The 21,825-nt window shown below is 39.2% G+C and overlaps 2 protein-coding genes across 2 annotated transcripts in view; one reads left to right on the forward strand and one right to left on the reverse strand.

The window, feature by feature from the left end:
- The window catches only part of PSMD1 (proteasome (prosome, macropain) 26S subunit, non-ATPase, 1), a gene marked incomplete at both ends in the record, with an annotated part of 57,330 nt that overhangs the window by 10,146 nt on the left and 25,359 nt on the right, over positions 1–21,825 (forward strand). The window contains 7 exons of the mRNA XM_009705785.1: positions 497–585; positions 1,244–1,322; positions 2,083–2,256; positions 3,234–3,345; positions 3,998–4,194; positions 4,771–4,866; positions 5,408–5,472. Coding sequence (XP_009704087.1) covers positions 497–585; positions 1,244–1,322; positions 2,083–2,256; positions 3,234–3,345; positions 3,998–4,194; positions 4,771–4,866; positions 5,408–5,472 — 812 coding nt within the window. The remainder of the gene's footprint in view (positions 1–496; positions 586–1,243; positions 1,323–2,082; positions 2,257–3,233; positions 3,346–3,997; positions 4,195–4,770; positions 4,867–5,407; positions 5,473–21,825) is intronic.
- Positions 16,960–21,825, reverse strand: part of HTR2B (5-hydroxytryptamine (serotonin) receptor 2B, G protein-coupled) — a 10,502-nt gene continuing 5,636 nt past the window's right edge. Inside the window, exons 2-3 of the mRNA XM_009705784.1 lie at positions 20,136–20,336; positions 16,960–18,096 (exon numbers count right to left, since the gene is read on the reverse strand). Of these exons, the coding sequence (XP_009704086.1) occupies positions 17,216–18,096; positions 20,136–20,336 (1,082 nt within the window). The 3' untranslated portion in view covers positions 16,960–17,215. The remainder of the gene's footprint in view (positions 18,097–20,135; positions 20,337–21,825) is intronic.

Here is a 21,825-nt window from a genome sequence, read left to right on the forward strand (position 1 = left end):
ATTATTAGAAATCGTAGGAGAAGTTTTTTATATGTGAAATGAGATGCACGTCATCAGCAAAAATGGTAGGGGATGCTTGTCAGTGCATTCATCTATTTCAGGAGGCACTTCAAATGTATTGGAAACTTTCTTCCATCTACTAGTTAAGTGCTCAGGAGTAATCCTGCATAGTGTCCAGGGATGGCTTGAAAACATGAGCCGCACACACTCTGCAGTGCTCAGTTCTGGGAACCAGAAGGGGTGTTCTCCAGTTAAACTGCAATTGAAGTAATCGCATCTCTGACAGAAACTCATAGAAAAGATTGGTTTGCACTGGAAAGATGGGTTGAGGATATATTAGAACGTATTAACTATCTATTAACTTTGATTAAAGGGAAATTGATGGTTAAATTGAACATAATTAGAATCCATTTTTCTATTGTACTGGCAAGCCTGTTAAACGGCCTAGGGCATATCTTTTGCTGATCGGTGATACTGATTGTTTTTGTTCTTTCAGGATGCAGTGCGGAATTCTGTGTGTCATACAGCAACGGTTATAGCAAACTCCTTTATGCATTGTGGTACAACCAGTGACCAGTTCCTTAGGTAAATCTACAGCAGGGAAGCTCCAGTGTAATTTAGAGATGTTTGAACAACCTTGTTGCCCTACTTAGCTTGATACTTCTGAAAGGGTGGCTACAGAACTCTGGTGGGCTTAGAGAACAAACAAAGGGTCTGAAAACTAATGTGGAGGCAGAGGGAAGAAGCTGGAACTGTCCTCACAAACTGGCTTTATTTGACTGCTAACCATATGAGCAGTTCGACGGGTGGAGATCTGGAATTTCTACTCTCTTTGTTTACTAGTTGGAGAATTTCCGAGATTGTTTATCTTTTTTGGTAGAGACTGACATTGCTGAATGACTCTTGGAAGGGACATGTCAGGGGTGACCTTACCAGGGACTTGAGGAAAGCACCAGAAACTCTGCCAGAGTTTCTCCCAGAGACATGATGGGCTGCATATTGAGCAGTTGTTCTCCGTCTTTCACTGAGGTCACCAGTACCTAGAAGGTTGGCTACGATCAACCAAAAATCAGGGCTGATGAAGGGGAGAGAGGTATAAAATGGAAATGCGATTGTCCTTCTTGTCTTCTGGAGCTGCTTTCTGGTTTGAAAGCATTCTGTAGTGCTGTGAAAACCCTGCTTGCAGGATGAGAAACAGGCTGCATGAAAAACTTTGCATGACCTTTCTCTTTCTGTCTTCCAGAGACAATTTGGAGTGGCTGGCCAGGGCGACTAACTGGGCTAAGTTTACTGCTACCGCCAGCTTAGGTGTTATACACAAGGTAATGTTGCATTCATTTCCTCTGTTCAATATAAATGCTTGACTTGTGAACGCTGAAAACATTGAAATGGAAATTCTAAATGATGCATGCGCTCCAGTTTACCTAGTCCATTGCAAGGCACAGCTGTAACATAGTTTGTGTCTTTGCACTATAGAAAAGTTGTCCTTTATCAAGTCCATCTTGTCTGATATCGGTTGTAGTTTACGGCATGTTTTGCTGAGCGTCAGAAAGGTGGTAAGATAACATGGCTCAAGGAGAGAGTCTTCTTCCTGGCTCTTCTGTTCCTTTGTGAGTTGAACAGAGTCAATAGTTTCTAGCTATTAAAATTGCAGGTGTATATTTCTTAAGTGGTTTTGGGACAGTACCAAAGTCCTTACTGTAGTAAGGTTCAGTAAGTTTGAATGGTGACCTAAGTAGTGGTCGTTTTCTTCAAATTAATTCACAGGGAGGGTGTATTTAAAGCTATTTTGAAACAGTGAATTAATCTGAAAGCTTCAGGCCAAATTTCTCCTGGTTTAGATCAGTGACCAAGTGATTGATGAATACTCAGGTACTGTGGTTAATAAAATTCCAGTACAGAAGGATTCTTTGCTAATTGTACCACACTTTCAGGCTGATTTTTGTGGAGAAAGAAATAGCTATGATATGTTTTCTCCTGACTTGTTTAAATATTATCATGAAGCGTTTGCATTTTTATCCACTGTGTTTTCACCTTTCACTTCCCACTATCTTCCCTTCCTGCTGGACACTGGACATACAGGGTCATGAGAAAGAAGCGTTACAGCTAATGGCAACTTACCTACCCAAGGACACCTCTCCAGGGTCAGCCTACCAGGAAGGCGGAGGTCTCTATGCCTTGGGTCTCATTCATGCTAACCATGGTGGGGACATCATTGACTATTTGCTGAACCAGCTGAAGAATGCCAGTAATGATGTATGTACTAGGTTCAGTAATGAGTCTTTGCTTTGTTGGGAATATCCAGAGGGGTGCTAGCTGGTTTAGAAGTGGAGGCTAGAGGTAACTTAAGATCATGACAGTAGTGTGATACTTACACCTCATATGGGCCTTAAATACAAAGTTCGGTTTTAACAACCTATTGGTCAAGATTTAGGTAAGATTTTTGAGGAAATGCTTACATATTTGACAGTGAATCTAGTTTCATCTTTCTTACTACTTGCATATCCACTTTGTTTTGCTAGTGGGCCTACAGTATTCAGGCACTGTTATTGCTTATGGCTTAGCTGTCAAAGGAATAAGCCACAAAATGCTTCTGCTGCCCTGTAGGCTTAATGCATCTTATACAAAAGGAAGCATTTTACTTCACCAGTTACTGTTTGTAGACTTCTACAAAAAGTCTCTTTTTAAGTTAGGAATAGATTAGTATTTTCCCAGCATGTTCCCTTCTTTTGGGGGAATTTCAGACTACTGCTTTAAAAATTCTATGAATGGATCCCACTCCTCTTACTGCATATGTGCTGCCTTTCCTGTATCCGTTCTTAGAACAAAAGAGGATGTAGACTGTTTAAGTGGGTACTGATTTATCTTTCTATTCAAAAGCTATTACTAGGCAGCAATATTTACACATGGCACAGATTTATGGTTTTACATAAATCACTTAATGGGGAAAAAGACCTTTAAAGATACTAAGAAGTCTCTTGTGCTATGTGTAAATCTTCTGATAGTCATTGTTTGTGGGCTTTTGAACTGCCATTTCTATTCTGTTTTCTGTCTCTTTCATCAGAGTTACTGCCTGAAACAGTGAAAGTGGTATTTCTGACAGGTCAAGAGATCATTTTGGGTGGCTTGGGGCTAAAAGTTTGAAGCTTTATATTAATGGAAAGATGTCTACTTCAGCTGAAGCCATGCTGTTTCCTGTTTTATTATGAATGAACTTGCATATGCTTCTCTAGATTGTACGACATGGTGGCAGCCTGGGTTTGGGTCTGGCTGCCATGGGGACAGCACGTCAAGATGTGTACGACTTGCTGAAAACAAATCTATACCAGGATGATGCAGTGACAGGTAAATGTTCTGCTTTCAAAGCAAATAACCATCTGAGGCCTTATCAGGCATCTTTTTTTTTCCCAGGTTTTCTGTTAGCAGCGTAGATTGCTTCTAGGTTACCTTAACTGTGTTTTATTTACTAACTTTTTCCTAATCAGCATGGTTCTTTAGTTATGGGGCAGTAATGGTCAGAGGTCCTGTCAGGACTGATCTGTGGCACTATGCCAAATATTGCTAAGACATGCTAGGTCTTTAAACAGTCCCTTATTTTGCTCTATTCTTTACGTTGTCATATGCTTTTTATTTAGTGTGGTTGATCTCCAAAACCATGTGCCCTTTTTGGCTGAGAGAGGGGCTTAGAGAAGCTTGGAGAGGGGCTACTGCTGCATTGACAGGGGTTCACAGGAAAACTCTCAGCTGCTCTTGACTGAAGGAAGAGAAATTGAGCTTGGTAGGGAAAAGCACTAATTTATGGCTGGTAGGTTATCATTACAGGCATGTTTGGCCATGAATAATGGGGTTGCTGGGTATGGTGGTGTCCAGAAGTGATCTGTTGGCCTACATCTTCTGTGATTCTCTAGATATAATATGTACTGCTTTTGGGAATAGAGTTTGCTTGAATTATTTTTTTTTTTTTTTTTTTTTTTGGCACTTCACCTGTGCTGTGCAGGTGAGGCAGCTGGGCTGGCACTGGGTTTGGTTATGCTGGGATCTAAAAATGCTCAGGCTATTGAGGACATGGTTGGCTACGCACAGGAAACCCAGCATGAAAAGATTTTGCGAGGCCTTGCGGTTGGAATTGCTCTGGTCATGTACGGGAGGATGGAGGAGGCAGATGCTCTTATTGAGAGTCTCTGCAGAGATAAGGTAAGTTTAGCTGTGACTTAATCGCTGACCATTTTGTTACACAGGTGACCTTCCTGTCCTTTTGTGAAATCTCCAGCTACAGTGGGTTGGCTGTTTCGAACCAGGGAAGTTCTTACATAGGTCTGAAATGGGGCAGTTTCCAAGGTTGCTTCATTCTGATCAAAAATTACACGAACAACAGTGCTTAGTTGTGTATTTCTTTAGCCTCATACTCAGTCTCCGTAGTTCTGTGAGCAGCAACAAGGAGCAGAAATGGGTGTAATGGTTAAAACCAGATGAGGCTCGCTGTTGGTAGGTTATTCTCAAGGATCTAGTAGTGGTCAATAGCAGATAGTGAATGAGAAGCAGAATAACACATCTGCCAGATACTGTCTTTGGCATAGCAACTTTCTGTCCCCTTGAAATTGTAATGACAACCCCACTTGGGTGGTTGTCCTGTTACTCATCCCTAATAAATGATTAAGCAGTGAGGCTACCTGTTTGCAGATTCCAGGCCCAAGAGTGGAACAGATTTAAAGTCAGAATTACTCAATCCATGTTTGGATGGATGTTAAATATTGATACTTTCTCTTCCAGGATCCAATTCTCCGTCGTTCTGGCATGTACACTGTTGCTATGGCATACTGTGGTTCAGGGAACAACAAGGCTATCAGACGCCTACTGCATGTGGCTGTAAGTACTGTGGGCTTAGGAGCACATAGCAAGAAATCTGTGGTGAGAGAGTAAGCACATCACTTTCACAGGCTTTGTGTCTACAGTGTTAATGTTCTGGTCCAAATCAGAGATTGTGAAGTGATGAAAGCTTTCCTTAATACTATGAGTAGAAATAACAGGATCTTCTGACATTAGGATAAGTAGACTTTCAGCAAGAGGATATTCAACCTGGTATCACAAAAAAGGAACCTATTAAAAAATAAAACATGATCTTAAAATAGTTGGTAAGGGGTTTACAGTGAATAGTCTGTAATGATGGGCTGGGGAGAAAACAACAAGCTGTAGAAGGTGGGGTCTGTTTGCTATTTGATAGGCTTGCAGTCACAGTGTATGAACAAGGGTGAGGCTGTTTCAGCTAAGGCTGAACATGACTGGTAACTTTCTTTCTCTATAATCCTGTCTTCTTGATTAACTTGTGTGCCTGATACATGGCCTGAAATATTGCAGAGTACTCAAGTGTGTTAACTATGTTCTGAATGTCCTGCTTTCCCTTTTGCAGGTAAGTGATGTGAATGATGACGTGAGGCGGGCAGCTGTTGAGTCACTTGGTTTCATTCTGTTCAGGTACAATATCTTCCTTGGTCACTTCTACAGCCTTCAATTTGATATCTGTTACATTTTCAGGAAATGTGTACACTATTGCTTTCACAAAATGACTCAATTGCTAATTGAATGGAGATTGAAAAGTCAAAAAATTGAGAGAGAAGAAAACTTGGTTCATAATTAGAAGCCTTCCTTAATGTTCAGCAGATGCTTAATGAGCTTTTCTGTAGGTTTCCGGACTTAGGGCTTAATTGTCTCAATAGAGTTAGATGAAGTTGACAAATAGAATGAAAAATTAATATTTGCAGGGTTGAGAGTTAATTAAAAATTAAGTACACAGTGCTTGTGCCAGGCCTCTTAAAGGCAGTAGTACTCAAATATGTCTGCCTAATTGCCATCCAAAACATTCCTGGAGGTTGTGACTTTGGTAAAAATAACCTGAAGAAGGATGTTGAAATAGTCTTTGTTGTTTTTTAAGTATCCACGATTAAACCCTGACATGTTACTGGTCTTATGTTGTGGTACTGTAAATCCATCACAAAATAGTCATGATGTTTGCTTTGGTCCTCTAAAGTAAAATTTGTTGGTGAACTAGTATTTTGTAGTGCTCTGTAGTTCCCTAGGTAAGGGGTGTTTGATTTGTGTTTGGTTTTTTTGTTAGATTGGGGAATTAGAAGGCTCCCCAAGGACTACACCGTAATCTGTGTAATCCAAGCACTGAGCCAAGCTGCAGCCTCTGAGTGTGTCTGAGAGGAGGCAGCGTATACTTGGGTCCAGGACCGTAATTTAGAGATCTTTGTTTGCATCTTCTTCGGGTTAGTGGCAGACTGTGAATTTATCCTAAAAAGTAGGAGAAGAGGTGCTTAAACCTGGTATTAAAACTGGGTTGCTGATATGACCAGTCAATTTGTCAATAACCAAGTTGTTCCTCATGTAGAAATTACTCTGCTTCATTCTGTTTATCTGAAGCATGTTCTGGCTGCAATTAAATTTAGTTTACAAACAGAATGAATTCTCTGTGTGGGCAGCAGGCGTCTCCCAAGAGCTTCTGCTCTGTTGCTTTCAATGAGCACAGATTGTTCCTTGCAACATAGTGATCTGTGCCTCTCCTGAAGCCAAAGGATCTGTTTCATTGACTTCTGCATCTGTGTACAGAAGGAAAATTCCATGCAGGCCTTCCATAGTTTCAGGCATCTTTTTTCCAAACAGGTTACGGCAAAGCAGTTTTGATCTCTGATTTCAATGTAATTTTTCTTTTCAACAAATGCAAAACATAATTGGACATTGATAGCTCCTACCAAAATGAGAAACTTTCAAGGCTCCGAGCTAAACCATTTACTGTATACTGGCATCCTGCTGGAGCAAGATAGTTCTGAGCCTATTCTCTCCATATCCAGCAATGAGGAAATGAGTGACATCATCTTTGAGTCTTTCACCAGCTCTACAGTGGTTCGAGTCTTATCCTGCCTCTTCCCTTCGCTTTCTGGAAGGGTACAGTCCAAAACCTGCTGGTACAATAGGGAGAAACATTTCCTTGTAAATTCCAGTGTCCACCTTGGTAGCAGAGGACTAAAACTTTTTAGTTGATTATCACTTGGGTTAGGCTGTTGTGTTTGCTAACGCTTTTCACTTGACAACTTTGACAAAATACATGATCAGTTGTTTTGCTTTAAGACACAGTTCTTGAGGGAGCCCTTGGTTTGTCTAGCCCAGACCTCTACATTCACATGCAGCGATGGAAGGGGTTTTCTGCTCAGAGGGCCCCACAGACTACCCCCTGCATTACTCTCTCTATAAACCGAAAGATGTGTTTCAATTCCTGGAAAGAAGTATTGTCCATCGGTGTAGGGATCTAGAAGCTGGTTTTACACTTACCTTTCCTGTTTGCTGAAACTGCTGGTTAGCACTAACTGTGTGCCTTGGCCCATCGCAACGCTGCAGATGTGCAGAGACATAAAGAGCAAGCAGCTGTGAGTTTGTCAGATTTCATGACTAAAATGACATCTCTTTCTTAGGACTGTTGTTTGTTGAAGTCTAATTGGATCTACTTGTCTTAAAGGCCACTAATACAGCATTGAATACTGGCAAGAGTCAGTGGTCTGTCAGCTGCTAGATACACAGAGCTTATGAATGAAGTGGTTTGTGATGGGATGTGAGCAGGTCTGTAACACAGTGGGCTAAACCCCAGAAATTAATCTTCTCGTAGGTGAAGGAACATGACTGAAGCTCCTGTGAGAACAGGTTTCATTGAATTCTTCGTATGTGGTTCCAGAAAGGGAACTCTGAAGTCAGGATTGAAATAAGAGAATAAATTTGTTTAATGTGTTCTACGTTTTTCTTGGGGAGCTCATGCTTTTCCTGTAGGGTTGAACATGCTGGAGGTGTAAGTTCATCTGCTGGGTTGTACACTATAGCAGCACATGTATGCACAGACTTGTGCTTCTGTCTGTTTCTTCTATAGGAATAATAAAATCCATATAAGGGTGGAGGTTACACAGTCAGATGGTGGTCATTTCCTTAAAAGCACCATTGGTGAACATGACAGAGCTCCTGACAGAGCTCGAGCCCACAAATTTACTTTGTGTCATAAATACCTAGGTGTTTTTTCTCCTTTTGTTACAGTTATGTGTGAGTAAATGTTCTTCCTTGTGGATTTGGACTAAAAGTGTCATAAACATCACAAAGCCAGCTATTTTTAGGTAATACATTTGCATAGCAGAACATTCTGTAAAGCTTTTCTGTCCTTGTTTACCTCTGTGAGTCTCCCTTGCTAGCACATACATGCAACCCTGTGTACATTCAGGGGCATAGCTTGGCTTTTATGGCTACAGCTAGTGAAAGCAGCACAGTAAAAGGGTAAAATGTGATAGAACATAATGTAATAAAACATGACATTTAATTTTTAAAGCAACAAGGATTTGCTTTAACTTGAAGATTAACTTTTTTTAGCACAGAAATTTTTTTAGATTTTTTTTTCATTTTTTAATTACTGGAAAAATTTACAAAAGAATGTGTGTGGCTACTTTATTGTTCAAAATTAATGAATCAAGGTTTAGATACGATGTTCTAGTCTATGTTAGTAAGTTTTGCCTAAGAAAATTGAATCTTGCAATTCTTGTGTGTTATGAAAGAGATCAGATTACCCAGTTACACCATTCTGTACTTTCCTTAGCGTATAATTCCTTAAGAGAATTTCTATATTCCTTAACATATCAAGCGAAAACAGTCTGTAGTTATGACTCTTCAAATTAGTATCAGTTGGGGGTTTTTGTAACTGCAATACCTTTTGTCTCTGAGATAGCTTAAAAACTGTTAAATGTACTTTCAGCAGTGTTCAGGAGTTTTCTTCCTACATTCTTTTCCAAAGTCATCTTTGTTGGCTGGAGCAAATGTGAAAAGTAGGTGAAATTCTTACTTCTGCAACAGGATCACTAGCTGTATTTGCTCAGCAAGTCCTCTAGTACTTTGAGGGTAAGCTGTGTAAGGAACACTTGATGGACTCTGTGCATTGCTCAGAACATCAGCTATGGTGCAAGAGTTTTGAAGGGATTAGGGGAGCAGGGGTTAACGCTGCTATAGCAGTTACACACTTGGATGTGGGATGAATGCTTGCCTGCCTGTGTCAACATCTGCAGGTGAGTCACTCTAGGGAGCAAGGCAGTAGCAGTCATACTGCTTGAGCTGCAGAATGCATTGTGGGGTCCTGTTCATATAGCACAAAACTAAGTTCCTTGTTCTATTCTTGGATTCTCTAAAGCTTTCCAGAGGGCCACATATGTAGAATTGAAGCTTGTTGACCAACAGTGTTGCTGCTGTTAATTCTGTTTTTGCTGGCTGTTTAGAAACAGTCCACAGGTCTGCAGAGTGGGAATCCAAAGCACAGCTTGCTGGCTATAGGACTTGCTATGGCTTTTTTCCCTCTCAACTTAGCACCTTACAGAAATTACGCACTAGTTATGTGTTTTGCAACTGATCATTTTCATGCCACTATATTAAATTATCAGAAAATGCTCTGGTGCAAGAGAATTGTTTCAAAACTATCTCCTCCTTTCTTCCTCTTCACAACTAGCAAGACAGTCAAAATAGTATGGCATAAAAACCCGAGACTTTCTACATCTTCTCTCTTTTTAAAAATGGCCACCTCTTACAGGAGGCACTTAAGTAAAATGTTATTGTAAAATGGTTATTCAGAGGCATGAATAAAGCTTGAGGTGTTTGGAGATTGCAGTGTGGATGCAGGGCTGTACAAGAAGCTGTATTGTGACATAGCAAGAGAAGTGATGTTGGCTGTTATCTCATGTCTCTGTTCTCCTAGTCCTGTTACTTTTCCAAGTGATCATAGATAGCAAACTTACCTTATTGTTGATGTTTATATATTATTCCTTCTTTCTACTAAAGTGGTTTATAAAATATTTATCATCACTGTTGGAAAACAGCATTTAAGGTGCTTCTGATTTCTGGTCGGTCTTTTTCTTTTTTTAGGATTGTTACAATGAGATGGAAAATATGATTAAATTTAAGTGCTTTACTCTTTTAAAATGGAAGGAATTATTTTAATCTTAATTTTTACCACTTTAGATCATTAATTGATCTTTGTTTATATTGCAGAGTGAGATGTGATTGGTTTATGTAGTCAGCTTTATTTTTGTATTGTTATCTGTTAGAGCAATGCTGCAGTGTATCTAAACACTTTTGTTTGTATACAAAATGAGGAGGTAGATGCTTTATAGATACAACAAATCTGGTTAGGGAGAAGGCTTCACTGTGGGATGCAACAGTGCTTGAAAGCATAAACTAAAAAGGTTTAATGTTCTTGTAGCAGGTGAGTTCAGGGGAATAAAAACCATGGGGAAGTAGGACTTAAGATGTGAGATACTGCTTCTACTTGGTGCAATATTGTTGGGAAAAGGCTAAAGGCAGGAGAGGGAACAATGCAGCCTCTAGGGAGTCCCAAAAGGAAGATGTAGCCTCGGCTGATAAGTGGGCTACCCAAACATGGAGAACTATGCATGGCTTACATTCAGTTTTTAATTTTAGGATGATGCAAGTGAAATAGTAATGTTTCCTGCTTTTGTATTCTTTGTGTTTACATAGCCTTTGATATTTTAACATTATATATTTGTTTTAAAGCAAGCATGGATCAGATACTTGGATTTTGTTCCAGGAAGACTCAGACTGTTTGTTTTCTTTAACTCTTACAACCTACCTTTATCCAGTAGGCAGATGGCAGGTCTTCTGGGTAATTGAGTATGAGGCTAACAGTCACTCTTAACGTGATCTGTACCAGTGACTTTTTCAGTGTATTAATTGTGAAGAAGAGGAATTTAAGTGAAACATACCCGCTTGTTAATTCTTGCGTAGGAAAGATTAAAAGCGTTTTGTTTACCCTCCAACCCATTTTATCTTTGTCTTATTCAGTCTTCCTGGGGGAGGAGACTGAGAGTTCCTTTCAGTGAAACAGAAATCTTACTATAATCAGAAGAAGCCTTACACTTTCACTGAAGTCTTTTTGGATTTGAAAATGCCTTTATTTGCAAATCTGAAACAAAACAGAGCTGTGTGTCTTCACTGACCAAACTGTAGTGCATTGGAGAAGTCCCTTGGCATCTCTGGCAAAACTAATCTAACTTCTAATGAAAATTATAGCGGTACAATCAGATTGCACAAATACCTTCATTGTTTCAAACAATACACTGACATTTTGCATTAATTCTTTCCCTGCTATTGTTTTATCTTTGCTCTAGACTATTTGTATGCATGAGATTTTACTTACTTTGGAAAATAGGACTCGGAGCCTTATATCACTTGAGAGCTTTTGAAAATCTCAGCAAGTGTTTTAACTTCCTACTGTAAACTGGAACATCTAAGCAGATAAGTACATTAATAGGATTGGTTTAAATCTGAGGTAGTTTCTTCAGCCTAGCTTGTACACTGCTGAAAATTCAGAAGTATTCCTTCAGGAAGTCACTTGCTGCTTAGGGCCTAAAAATACTGCCTATAATGCCTATAATAAGCCTGTAAGCTTATATATAAAGATTTTCAGATCACTGAATCACAGTGTGCATGAGAAGAGACAGACAAACCAGTCTAGTGTATTCCCACACTCGCCTCCAATTCCACGAAAATATTTTCAGTTTCTCAGATTATACACACTAAGGCTTTTTAACTAACTAAACATTTTAAGCAGTGTGATTTAATAACTAAATTGGTTGTCTGACCAAATCCTTGCATTTACTTTAAAACTACTGTTCAGCAACTGAAGTTTCAAATTAAGTCATCAAAAGTGCTGAGATTCTTTGAGACACTAAATGAAGTTGATGAATTTTTTAATGGCAAAAACTTCCTGTTCAATTTTAGTAGGGAATATTGATGTGCCTCTTGCAGAATAAAGGCTCATTTGTTGTGCAGGGTTTAAGTAATTTTAAAATGGGTTGCTATCACCTGTCTAGAGCATTTGTAAAGAGAATCCTTCAAAGAGCAAGAAGCTCCTAATTTTTAGGAGCATGATGTTGTTTTTCAGAGGTTGGAAAGGACCTCAATACCGGATGCAAGGAATCTTAGATGTAGCTAGGCAAATAGGGTTTGACATGAATTATTAAAAATAAGAGTGAAAACGGACATTTCAGCAAGCCATCTTTACAATTTTTGTAACTAGCTTCCCATTTAAAAATGAAAAAGCTTCCTCTCCTCTTCTGCCGGGCAAAAGCCTTTCTTTGCAACTAAAGAAAACAGTGTGTCTCCTGGGAACAGATGCTGACAGTAAACACCATGGTGTCAAATGCCGAAGCAAAAATATGGAAGTTATTTCTCTCTTGGCTTGTTTTTGCCATGTTGATGGTTACCTAGAGAGCCAAAGGGGAAGTGGAACAAAGGAGTGCTACTTAGCAGTTGTACATAGGCATCTTTATCTATATGATGAAAGAAATCTAATGCTTCATGGTAATATTAAGTCAGTCCTGAGAACTAGCTGGAACTCTGGGATTCGTGGCGCCAGCTGGCAAGGCAGAGAGTCAGAAGAGCTTTGGTGAGCATCCTGCCTCTTTAGGCTCCAGTGTCCCAGGTTGTTCAGCACACCTTTACCAGGTTTACCGTGCTTGCATTACTTTACCTTTTAAGGTTGATGTTACATACCTAGAAAAAGATTTAGGCAAGTAATGCTTTTGCTTTCTCATACCAGCTTGCAGTGCTGTGGATTTTTCCACAATAAGAAAATGATGTAGGAAAATGACATTTTCTATGAAGGAAGTACCATAAAAAATCAGTGTGCCTCTTGTCTGCTAGTGAACAGCTTTACAGCATCAGTCTCTCTTCTCAGTGCCTTGACTCCTGCTTAACACTGGATTTTTTAACTGTGTTTTGATGCATTTGAAATTTGATACTAGTATGGCCAGGTGTGATGTGGTTAGGAAGAGTTTTACACTTGGAGAATACAAGAGAAGCGATGAATAAATTTTTCTGGCTGCCTAGAAGTTTTCTGATAGAATCTGAACTAAAGGCTGGCTTCACGAAGTGTGTTTTATATCACCACAGTTGAGATTAGCTGAATTTCTTGCTTCTCTATTTCTTAGGGTGGCCTAAGGTTTGGATTTTGTTTGTTTGGTTTTGTTTGTTTTTTGTCTGTTGGGGTTTTTTTGTTATTTTTTTGTTTGTTTTTTAAGGTATTCCCTTTATTTGCATTTCAAGGCACTCATTCTGTTAGCCCTCAAACTGCATTATTTTCCTCTCTGCAAGACTGCTGAGGTGGATATATTTATAGGTAGTCCTTATGTCCGTGTCTGTGGTGTAATTTTTAATTAGATAGGCAGCCAGAACATTGACTAAATATCTCCTAATGTATTTCAAATAATTGAACAACCAAAAAACCCATACTTGTCCATTTTTCTTCCAAAATGTATTTCTTCTCATAGAGCTTGTATGTTGCAGATCAGCTTTGACTTTTGTCTGTATTGCTTCTATAATGGTTTAAAAAGAAATGAAATATGCCAGATAAAAGTTTCCATGATAACAGGGAAAGTTGAGCAAGGTAACTGTGTAAGCTATTATTATTTTATGTAGTATATAGAGACCATAGAGCTGACCAGGTGTTTGTTTTTGGCGTGGGCCAGGTTCTGAAAGAATTGAGAGCATTTCATTCCGCAAAAAGGAATGATTGGGTTTTTTTGTTTTGTTTGTTTTTTGTTATATGGGAAGTGCGTGACCCCTTTCTCCTATAAAAAGGTCTTGTATTCTGCTAGCAAGTGGCTACAGACCTTTTATCAATTATTATTTAGGCTGCTATCTTTATGAAGGAAGCTAGAAGCTGTAAAAATACTCACTTCATAGCCAGCATGTAAAAATATATTTTATGTATTTGTGTTACTTAAAGATGATGCTTGTGGATGTAGTCCTGAGCTTCCTGTCTCACTTGTCAGTACCACATGAGTAGTGTTGTCCTTAGTTACCATACAACAAACTTGTGCTTTCTTACAGTAGCTTGCAGTGACTCTCTTATTTTCAGTCATGTCTTGCTAATGAAGGTAATGTCTTTGTTCAAATCTGTTCTTGTAGATACAATTTAAAACAAGATCTCTGCCATCCATTATGTTGTCTTTTTATTTCATAGTTCTGCATCTTCTCTTCATCTTTCTTCTCATGCTTTCCAAGACTGTTACCTGGATTGTTAGCTTGTTTGCTTGGTCAGTGGACAAGCAATTTCTTTTTACACTTAGCATGTTAAATGCAATGTGCATATTTTCTTGATGATGTGTTTCTGTCTATGGAGAAACTTCCTTTCTCTGTAGGAAGACTGGATTTTTTTGTTAGTCACTAGTCCTTTTGATTGAGGTTTATTTTTACTCACTAGATTCAGTAACTGGAACACGTTGAGCTTCTATTTATGATTACTAAAACTGAGAAATCTATATGCTGACTTGACAATATACATCTTTGCTGGGTGCGACTTTTTCAAGGATTGTTTCTTGTTGGTGGAATCTAACCACTGATTATGAAGAGGCCTTGGAATCATTCTCCGTGGGACGCTTTGGGCAAATTACTTCTCGTGTCATTGCTCGTTGCAAACTGACAGTTATACAAGAACAGGGTTAGGTAGAACTAAGTTACTTCTTGCTCTTTCCGGATGCTTTGGGCCAACTCTGATGTTCGTGCTGAAAAGGGAAAATTTAAGTTGTTGCTGAAAGTAGATGATGCTACCTGCTGTATGAATGGTTTTTATTTAATTGACATCGATTTATTTAAGTAGCAAGAGAGTTTTCAAAGACGACTGCTTCTTCCTCTCTGGCTGCTGGGAAATAACCCCTCGAGAATGGTGCTGTGCGAGTTTGCCCCTTGGTCTTATTGCTCATGAAGGCTGATTCCTGCATTGCAAATTATGCTTTTAATTTTATTTTTTTTTGCTGTAATCACTCTGCATGGATGTGATTGCATACCTGGTCCCAGAGTGCCTGCTTTAGGTTAAATGAGACACCAGTCTGACGTTTTCAGCTACGTACCTGGAAGTTTTGGGGGTTTTGGTGTTTGTTTTATTCCAATTCTCTCCCTCCTTGAGCTTCAAAGTAATCTAGTAATCTATTAAAGGCTTTTGATTCTCAAATATTTTTAGATGTAGGCATCTTTCACAGCTATAGCAATCTATCAATTCTGGCTTTTAACTACAGGATCCTCTTAAACAAATTTTGATTAAAGAAAGAGGAGTAAGGGCAGTTAGAGCTTTTTCTAACTTCAGTGACTAATGACTATCGCCAAAAAGGGGAGGAAGGAGACAACTTACCCTAAGTATCACAGAAATATTTTTAATACTTTCTCCTGGAACTCTCTGGCAGTTGTTATGTTAGGCTCTGTTTTGAACCTGCATATGTTTTAAATTAAATACGTATAAATAAATGTTGGAAAGACATGTTATCTTTAGTACTTTCTGTTCTGCAGATGAAAAAACCTCAGCCTGTACATAGTTCTAGTGTGTAACTAAAAAGTTCTGAAAACATTGAAAATGAAAACAAAGCCTGAACTGAAAATTTAACTGTAAATGGAAACTATAGAAAAAAAAAATGATGAGCTGGCTGCTTACTGTAAGAACTCCAGTACTTGGGGAAATCTGGTTTTCCCTTGCCAAAGAAAGATGGTCTGGAACTGTCAGAAGCTCCTGATTTCCCATATGATAGACTCTGGTAGCTTTCACAGATTATGAGGAGCGAGTCTTCCTATGAATTTTGTGTTCTGATGGAAGGCTTGAGCATGTTTGAGAGAGTGCAAATTGAGACTTGTAATCTTATACCATTAGCCCAATGAAATTATTTTGAGATAAGCTAAACTGTGAATGTGTGCAGGTCTAGACAGTACTGTTCTCTGCTGTTTCTTAAACACTTGCTCTTATTTTCAGGTGAAATAGCTATTCTGTCTGTGATTTTTCTATTTTGTGTGAACTATATTGGATGAGGGAAGGCTTTCACTGAAGTTCCAATGGTCATAAAAAAGGAAATTTGTTCGTATAAATTAAAGGGATGTTCCAGGCACTGCCTGTCCTGTTTTACTGAGGTAGTAGGCTGAGGGAGCTGGGGTTGTTTAGCCTGGAGAAAAGGAGGCTGAGGGGAGACCTGATTGCCCTCTACAACTACCTGAAAGGAGGTTGTAGTGAGGTGGGGGTTGGTCTCTTCTTCCCGGTAACTAGCAATAGGACAAGAGGCAACGGTCTCAAGTTGCGCCAGGGGAGGTTCAGGTTGGATATTAGGAAGAACTTCTTCACTGTGAGTCGTTAAGCATTGGAACAGACTCCCCAGGGAGATGGTGGACTCATCCCTGGAGGTGTTCAAAAAACGTTTAGATGTGGTGCTTCAAGACATGGTTTAGTGGGCATGGTGGCATTAAGTAGATGGTTGGACTTGATGATCTTTGAGGTCTCTTCCAACCATAACGATTGTATGATTCTGTTCTACTCATGACAATTGATGTGGTGTTGTCCTGTTTTGGTTAAATGCTCTCATTTTCTTAGTATGAAAAGAACAAAGGGCAGTTTTCTGTGACAAATCTGACAATACCGGGCTTATATGTATGTGAGAGTAATGGAGATGAAATTCAGGTAGGTAAGAGATTCTGCCCAGCCCTACAGTAAAACCACAAAGGGATAATTTCAGGACATGGAATTTTTTCTCACCCTGCTAAGAACCAATTTTACCCCTTGTGGAATAGGCATGTGCACGTTTTGATGAGTGGTTCTGTTTGTAATACACAAGTGCTCAGAGGACAAGAAAAGCTTATGCTTGGATACGCAGTCTCAGCAGAGGACTGTAGGAGGCAATGCAGTGAGCTTGTGTGCCGTTTTGTTTACACAGAGTAAAGGTGGATTTAAATTAAAACCAGCAAGCTTGTATCCCCCTGCTAATTTCGTCATAAAGCATCAACCTACAGAGTGAATGTTAAAGTAGTGTTTGTACAAAGGTGATTTTCTTATAAAAATGTACTTTGAAGAGACTGAAGATGATGAGAACTGAAGTCAGATACTCAAACTGATTTAGCGCTTTTGTTTTTATTTTCCTCTTCCTGTAAGCTACAGATCTGCCTTAGTCATTTATCATGGAATGAAGTTGTGGTTGCCACCATGGGGTTGGGATTAAAGTAGAGGAGACTTTGGAGGAGAGGAATTAATATGAATTTTTATAAGATATGGCTTGCATAAATAACAGAAGACAATAGTATTTATACCCTCTTATAGCACAGTTACCTAGAATAATACATACAGTAATACTATGATATGGACATTGCTGCCATTCCACTATACGTAGCTGACTTGTTCTTCTGTTTTATCAACTTCATTCTCTGTGAGCAGCAATGTGTCCAGCAGAATGGCCGATGACGCTTGGATGGGTGAGCTCTTCAGCCTCATTGGGCTCTGGTACATAATGGGGTTAATCCCATTTCTCATCCCATGCATGACAAAGAGCTTGGAATTTTCTGCCACAGAGCTTCTGAAAGAGATCCTTCTGGAGCGCTTCCGAAGGGCCTTGATAGGCTTTGTGGTCCAATAGTTGCAAGTGATATACCTGCTGAAAGCCTCCCTAAATGTTTTGTTGAAGAGTGTATAGACAAGAGGGTTCACTCCTGAGGATACATATCCTATCCAAACAAATATCTCCATAAGCTTTTGAAAAACCTCTTTGTTGCAGGAGTTGCACAGAACTGAACTTATGTTTGTTATGAAGAATGGGCACCACATCAACAAGAAAAGAAAAAATACAATCCCCAGAACTTTTGTCGCCCTTTGTTCGTTAGTTATCGTTTGCATGGACTTTCTCCCGATTGTAGATGTTCTGCAGATAGGCATGTCATTGGACAGAGTCTTGTCCTTTCTGGAGCCATTTAGCATGGCCACCTTTTCTGGTGAGGAGGCAGGCGTTGTGTCACGCTGAAATACCGTGGACACCGTTGACCAAGTGAAACGCTGAGGTGGCTTGTTGATCAAGTAGGCCTTCTTGCGCAGCACTTGTATTGTCAGAAAATAAGTGACTATCATGATAGCGAGGGGGATGAAGAATGCAGCCACTGATCCATACAGAATGAAGTCATGAAAACGATCAGGCATCAGGACACACGTAATGTTTGTAGAGTTGCCATTTCCATCTTCAATGCCTCTGATAGGGATTGGAATAGCAATGCCTACAGGAGAAAAAGCAAGTACTTCAGCATAGGGTAATCACTTGCAATCCCTTTTTTGGGCCTGAATCCTCAGGGTCTCTAAAGAAAGGTAGCTCCTGAACTCTGGAGCAGGCACAGGGTGACAGAGAGAATGTGAATTGTTGAGAGTAATTGGGCAAATAGTACTTTGTAAGACTTGGCAAGCTCAGGTTTAACAGAGTACCCTTTCTAAGGGCCTAACCCTTAGTGATTGAGGAAGCAGTATAAAGTTGCCAACTTCTCAAGTGTAAAACACGTGAATTGCTTTGACTCTCGTTGTTAGCATTAGTATGGCTTTTCCTTCAGTGAAATGTTTCCCTAATGCCATCTGCTTTCCCCCCCTCCAACTCCGGGGTAACCTTTGCACTTTTTGAAGGGCAGTTCTGTAAATACATAAATCTTGTCTGTCCCCCTTATCTTAACTGCATCAAGTGATGGGACACAGACAGCTGATTTTTTTCACCCTGCTTGACTCTTTCGTATATACAAGTAGTTAAATAGTTGGCAGAATTATACAGTGTGTGTTTGAGATGGATTTGTTGTTTAAAGTCTCTTGCATATCTGAGTGTTTAAATGAGGCTAGCTAGCTCTGTAATTCACCACTCGTTTGAAAAAAAATGTTAGCAGTCTTGTCTTTTAAATGAATTTTTTATAACTACTAAATTACAGTCAGCATTTCATTTGCCAGCAGTCTGACATTACAACAAAAACAACAGGTTCCTTGCTGTCTGGTGAAGGTTATTTGTGCTATGTTTCCTGATACCACTTAATGAGATCTAGGGATTTACTGTATTCCTCTACTACTCTGCTTACTGAAGTTGGTTGAAGGCAGCAAGAGCAAAATGGTTTACCCTTCAGCCACTTGATCCCTCTTTTAATAAGAGGCACACCTTCAGATACAGCAAACCTTTAAAATGAGGATTGAACCAAATTAGCCTTTGATTTGGAGAACCCTGGCTCAGCTGCAAAGTACTTTTGTGTCAGATAAAAAAGAAACAAAAAAGTACAGCACTGATTAATAACAATAAATCTGGCATTAAAAGGTCAATTTGTAAGTGTCTTGTCATGCTAACAGTTTCCTTTTCCTTGTGATAAAAGAGAGATAGCATCTTTTCTCCTATCATCACAATTCACCCAGAATTTTTTTCAAGCTGGAATTTTTGGGTTTAGGCATGTATGCCTTGGCCAAGAAGGTGAATGTACCCATTCTCCTATGCATCATTTGCCTTAATAACTCAGAATAATTTTGTTCTTTCTCTTCCACACTCAGCATACAGCACTATGCCTGTTGCTGCCTGCAGCATGCATTAAGTTATTTGAATTAAATGTTTTCACCTCCTTAGCTCATTTAACAGATTTATTTTTTAAGCATTAAAGACAGTTTAGGTGCTGCATGCATATCACAGGGGTGCTAATATCGTAAAAGTTTATACATTGACATCCTTTATATAAACTGTTCAGGGTTCGGTTGTTTTGAGGTTTTTTTGCTTAGAAGTTAGCCTTTCTATAGGCTATATTGCCAGTCCATCTTAGTCTTCAGTGTGAATGTTACTAGCCACTCATTTATTTTTCAATTTTTAGTGTAAGTAGTTAACCTTTTTTTTACTTGCCTCATGGGACAATTATAAGGCACAGATTTTAGCAGCATCTAGTCAAGGCTTAAAATTGTGTTTGGGGCAGAATATATTACCACAGGAACATGAAAACTTGCTTTCCCAGGAGATATGCTATGCAGATATTATCTTCTGATTTTTTTGACTTTTAGGACCATGAAAAAGTGTGATGATTATCCCTACTCAATCCTTGCCCTTTCTGGTAAACCTGATAAGGAGCAGTGGTTCAGGCAGATTTTTATGATGTAGTTATGTATGATCCAAGAGGTAGACTTAGGCCAACCCAGGTGTTAGAGTCTGCTCATCAATAGTGCTTGGCCAAATTTTCCATTTTGCCCAGCTTTCACCTATTATTTTGGACATGAAAAGCTTCTGCCTGCCTTTTCCAGTCTTTTGAGTCTCACATACCTATTGAAATGAGCCAAACCACGATGATTTTGATGATTGTTGTAGCCCATGAATTGTACTGACTAGCCTGGATTGGCTTTTTAATTGCAATGTAGCGGTCTAGTGAGATGGCACAGAGGTGCATGATGGAAGCTGTGGAAAAGAGGACATCAAGGAACAGCCAGATAGGACACAAGGCAGTTGGAAGAGGCCAGGCATTGTCTGAAAGAAAACAGAAAACTCATTAGAATCTAAGCTTTTTGAGGGTTTTCAGTGTGTGGTTTTCCCTTGACATCAGTACCTTTGAGAAGTTCATAATACTACAGGAACCAAGCTTTGCCACTTCCTCAGCTGATTCTGTCTTACGTTTTAGTTAGCTCCTAACTGCCATGGTTGCTGCCATCATATTGGTCAGGCTTTCCTTGTCTTTTGTCTTTTTTATATCATAAGCTCTTTGTGGTGAGGGCTCTGCATATCAAAGTTTTTACAAAATGGATCATGATTGTTCTTGGTTCGTGTGCCCTGCTGTCAAATTATTATTTTCAGCTATGTCTCCTTGATAGTCCTATGATTCAAGGATGTGTTAAATGGAGGAGATAATAGGTTATAACCAATGTTTTAGTCAATCATTGCAGAACCGTGGTTGAATCTCAGTGGTGATCTTGAATCTAGTTCACACAGTTTTAAAATGAGTTTAAGGTATCACTTGACCACATATATTTGAGCACTAATGTGGCAAAGCAGGGCTGTTCTGTCTCAGTAATGATTTTATAAAAATTGAAGAGCTTTCATGCGCGTCTTTTTAAGAGGAATGGTTTGGATTTTAAATCTGGCATCCTGTTTCTTACCTGTCTTTATGTTAATCTTTATAGCAAACACAGGGTCTGTCAACTGCATTGTGTCCAAGATAAAGGTTTTGTCGTGTTCAGCTTTCCAAAAGGCTCCTGTTTTTGACAGCTGGGTCTCCCCTATCAGTGTTTACAATACCAAACCAAATTAGCTTCAATGAAACTCTGATTATTTTTTTCTTAACTGCTTTATTTTCACTTACAAGTAGTTTGTATAGCAATCCAGTGCTAGCAGTGTTCAATTTGAGGTGCACCTTGAGTTGCATGTCTATAAGAATGTTCTGTAGTCCTAGGGAAAAATGTGTGAATGCAGAAGTTTTTTCTGTGGTAGAAGTTGATCTACTGAGTGTATTCTCCTTCCTTATAAAGTTCAGCTGTACTCAGTCAGTAGGCACATTAATATGCCAGAGAAATCAGTTCTTCATTGAATGATGATTAAGGGAAAAAAAAAGACATTTCTAACAAATCAGATTGGTTTTAATCTCCTTACTCTGAATAAATAGATCTACATACTGAAAATGCTAAATGAGCTGGACTATTGCAATGTCCAGTCTTATCAATGTGGTAATGTTGCAGTAGTTTTAGATTAAAACATTTTTTCATAATGTGACTGATAGACGGAAATGATAATGGTGCTGCCTTGACTTGAATTATAAACTATAAAGAGGATGGAAAATTTTATAAAATCAGCCATAGCACGTACTTGTCAACACTCTTGCCTATGTTGAGAAACCTCGCCTGTTAAAGAGAACGGATGGATGGAGCCCTGAACCTCATCTTGCTCATCCCCAAGCAGTTGGCTCCAGGTGAGGATGATAGAGGCAGTGAGGCAGAAGGGCAAGAGGTGAACTATTTTCGAATAA

Source organism: Cariama cristata, unplaced genomic scaffold (genome assembly GCF_000690535.1).
Source record: "Cariama cristata isolate BGI_N322 unplaced genomic scaffold, ASM69053v1 scaffold11048, whole genome shotgun sequence".
In the NCBI taxonomy this organism is placed as follows: domain Eukaryota; kingdom Metazoa; phylum Chordata; class Aves; order Cariamiformes; family Cariamidae; genus Cariama; species Cariama cristata.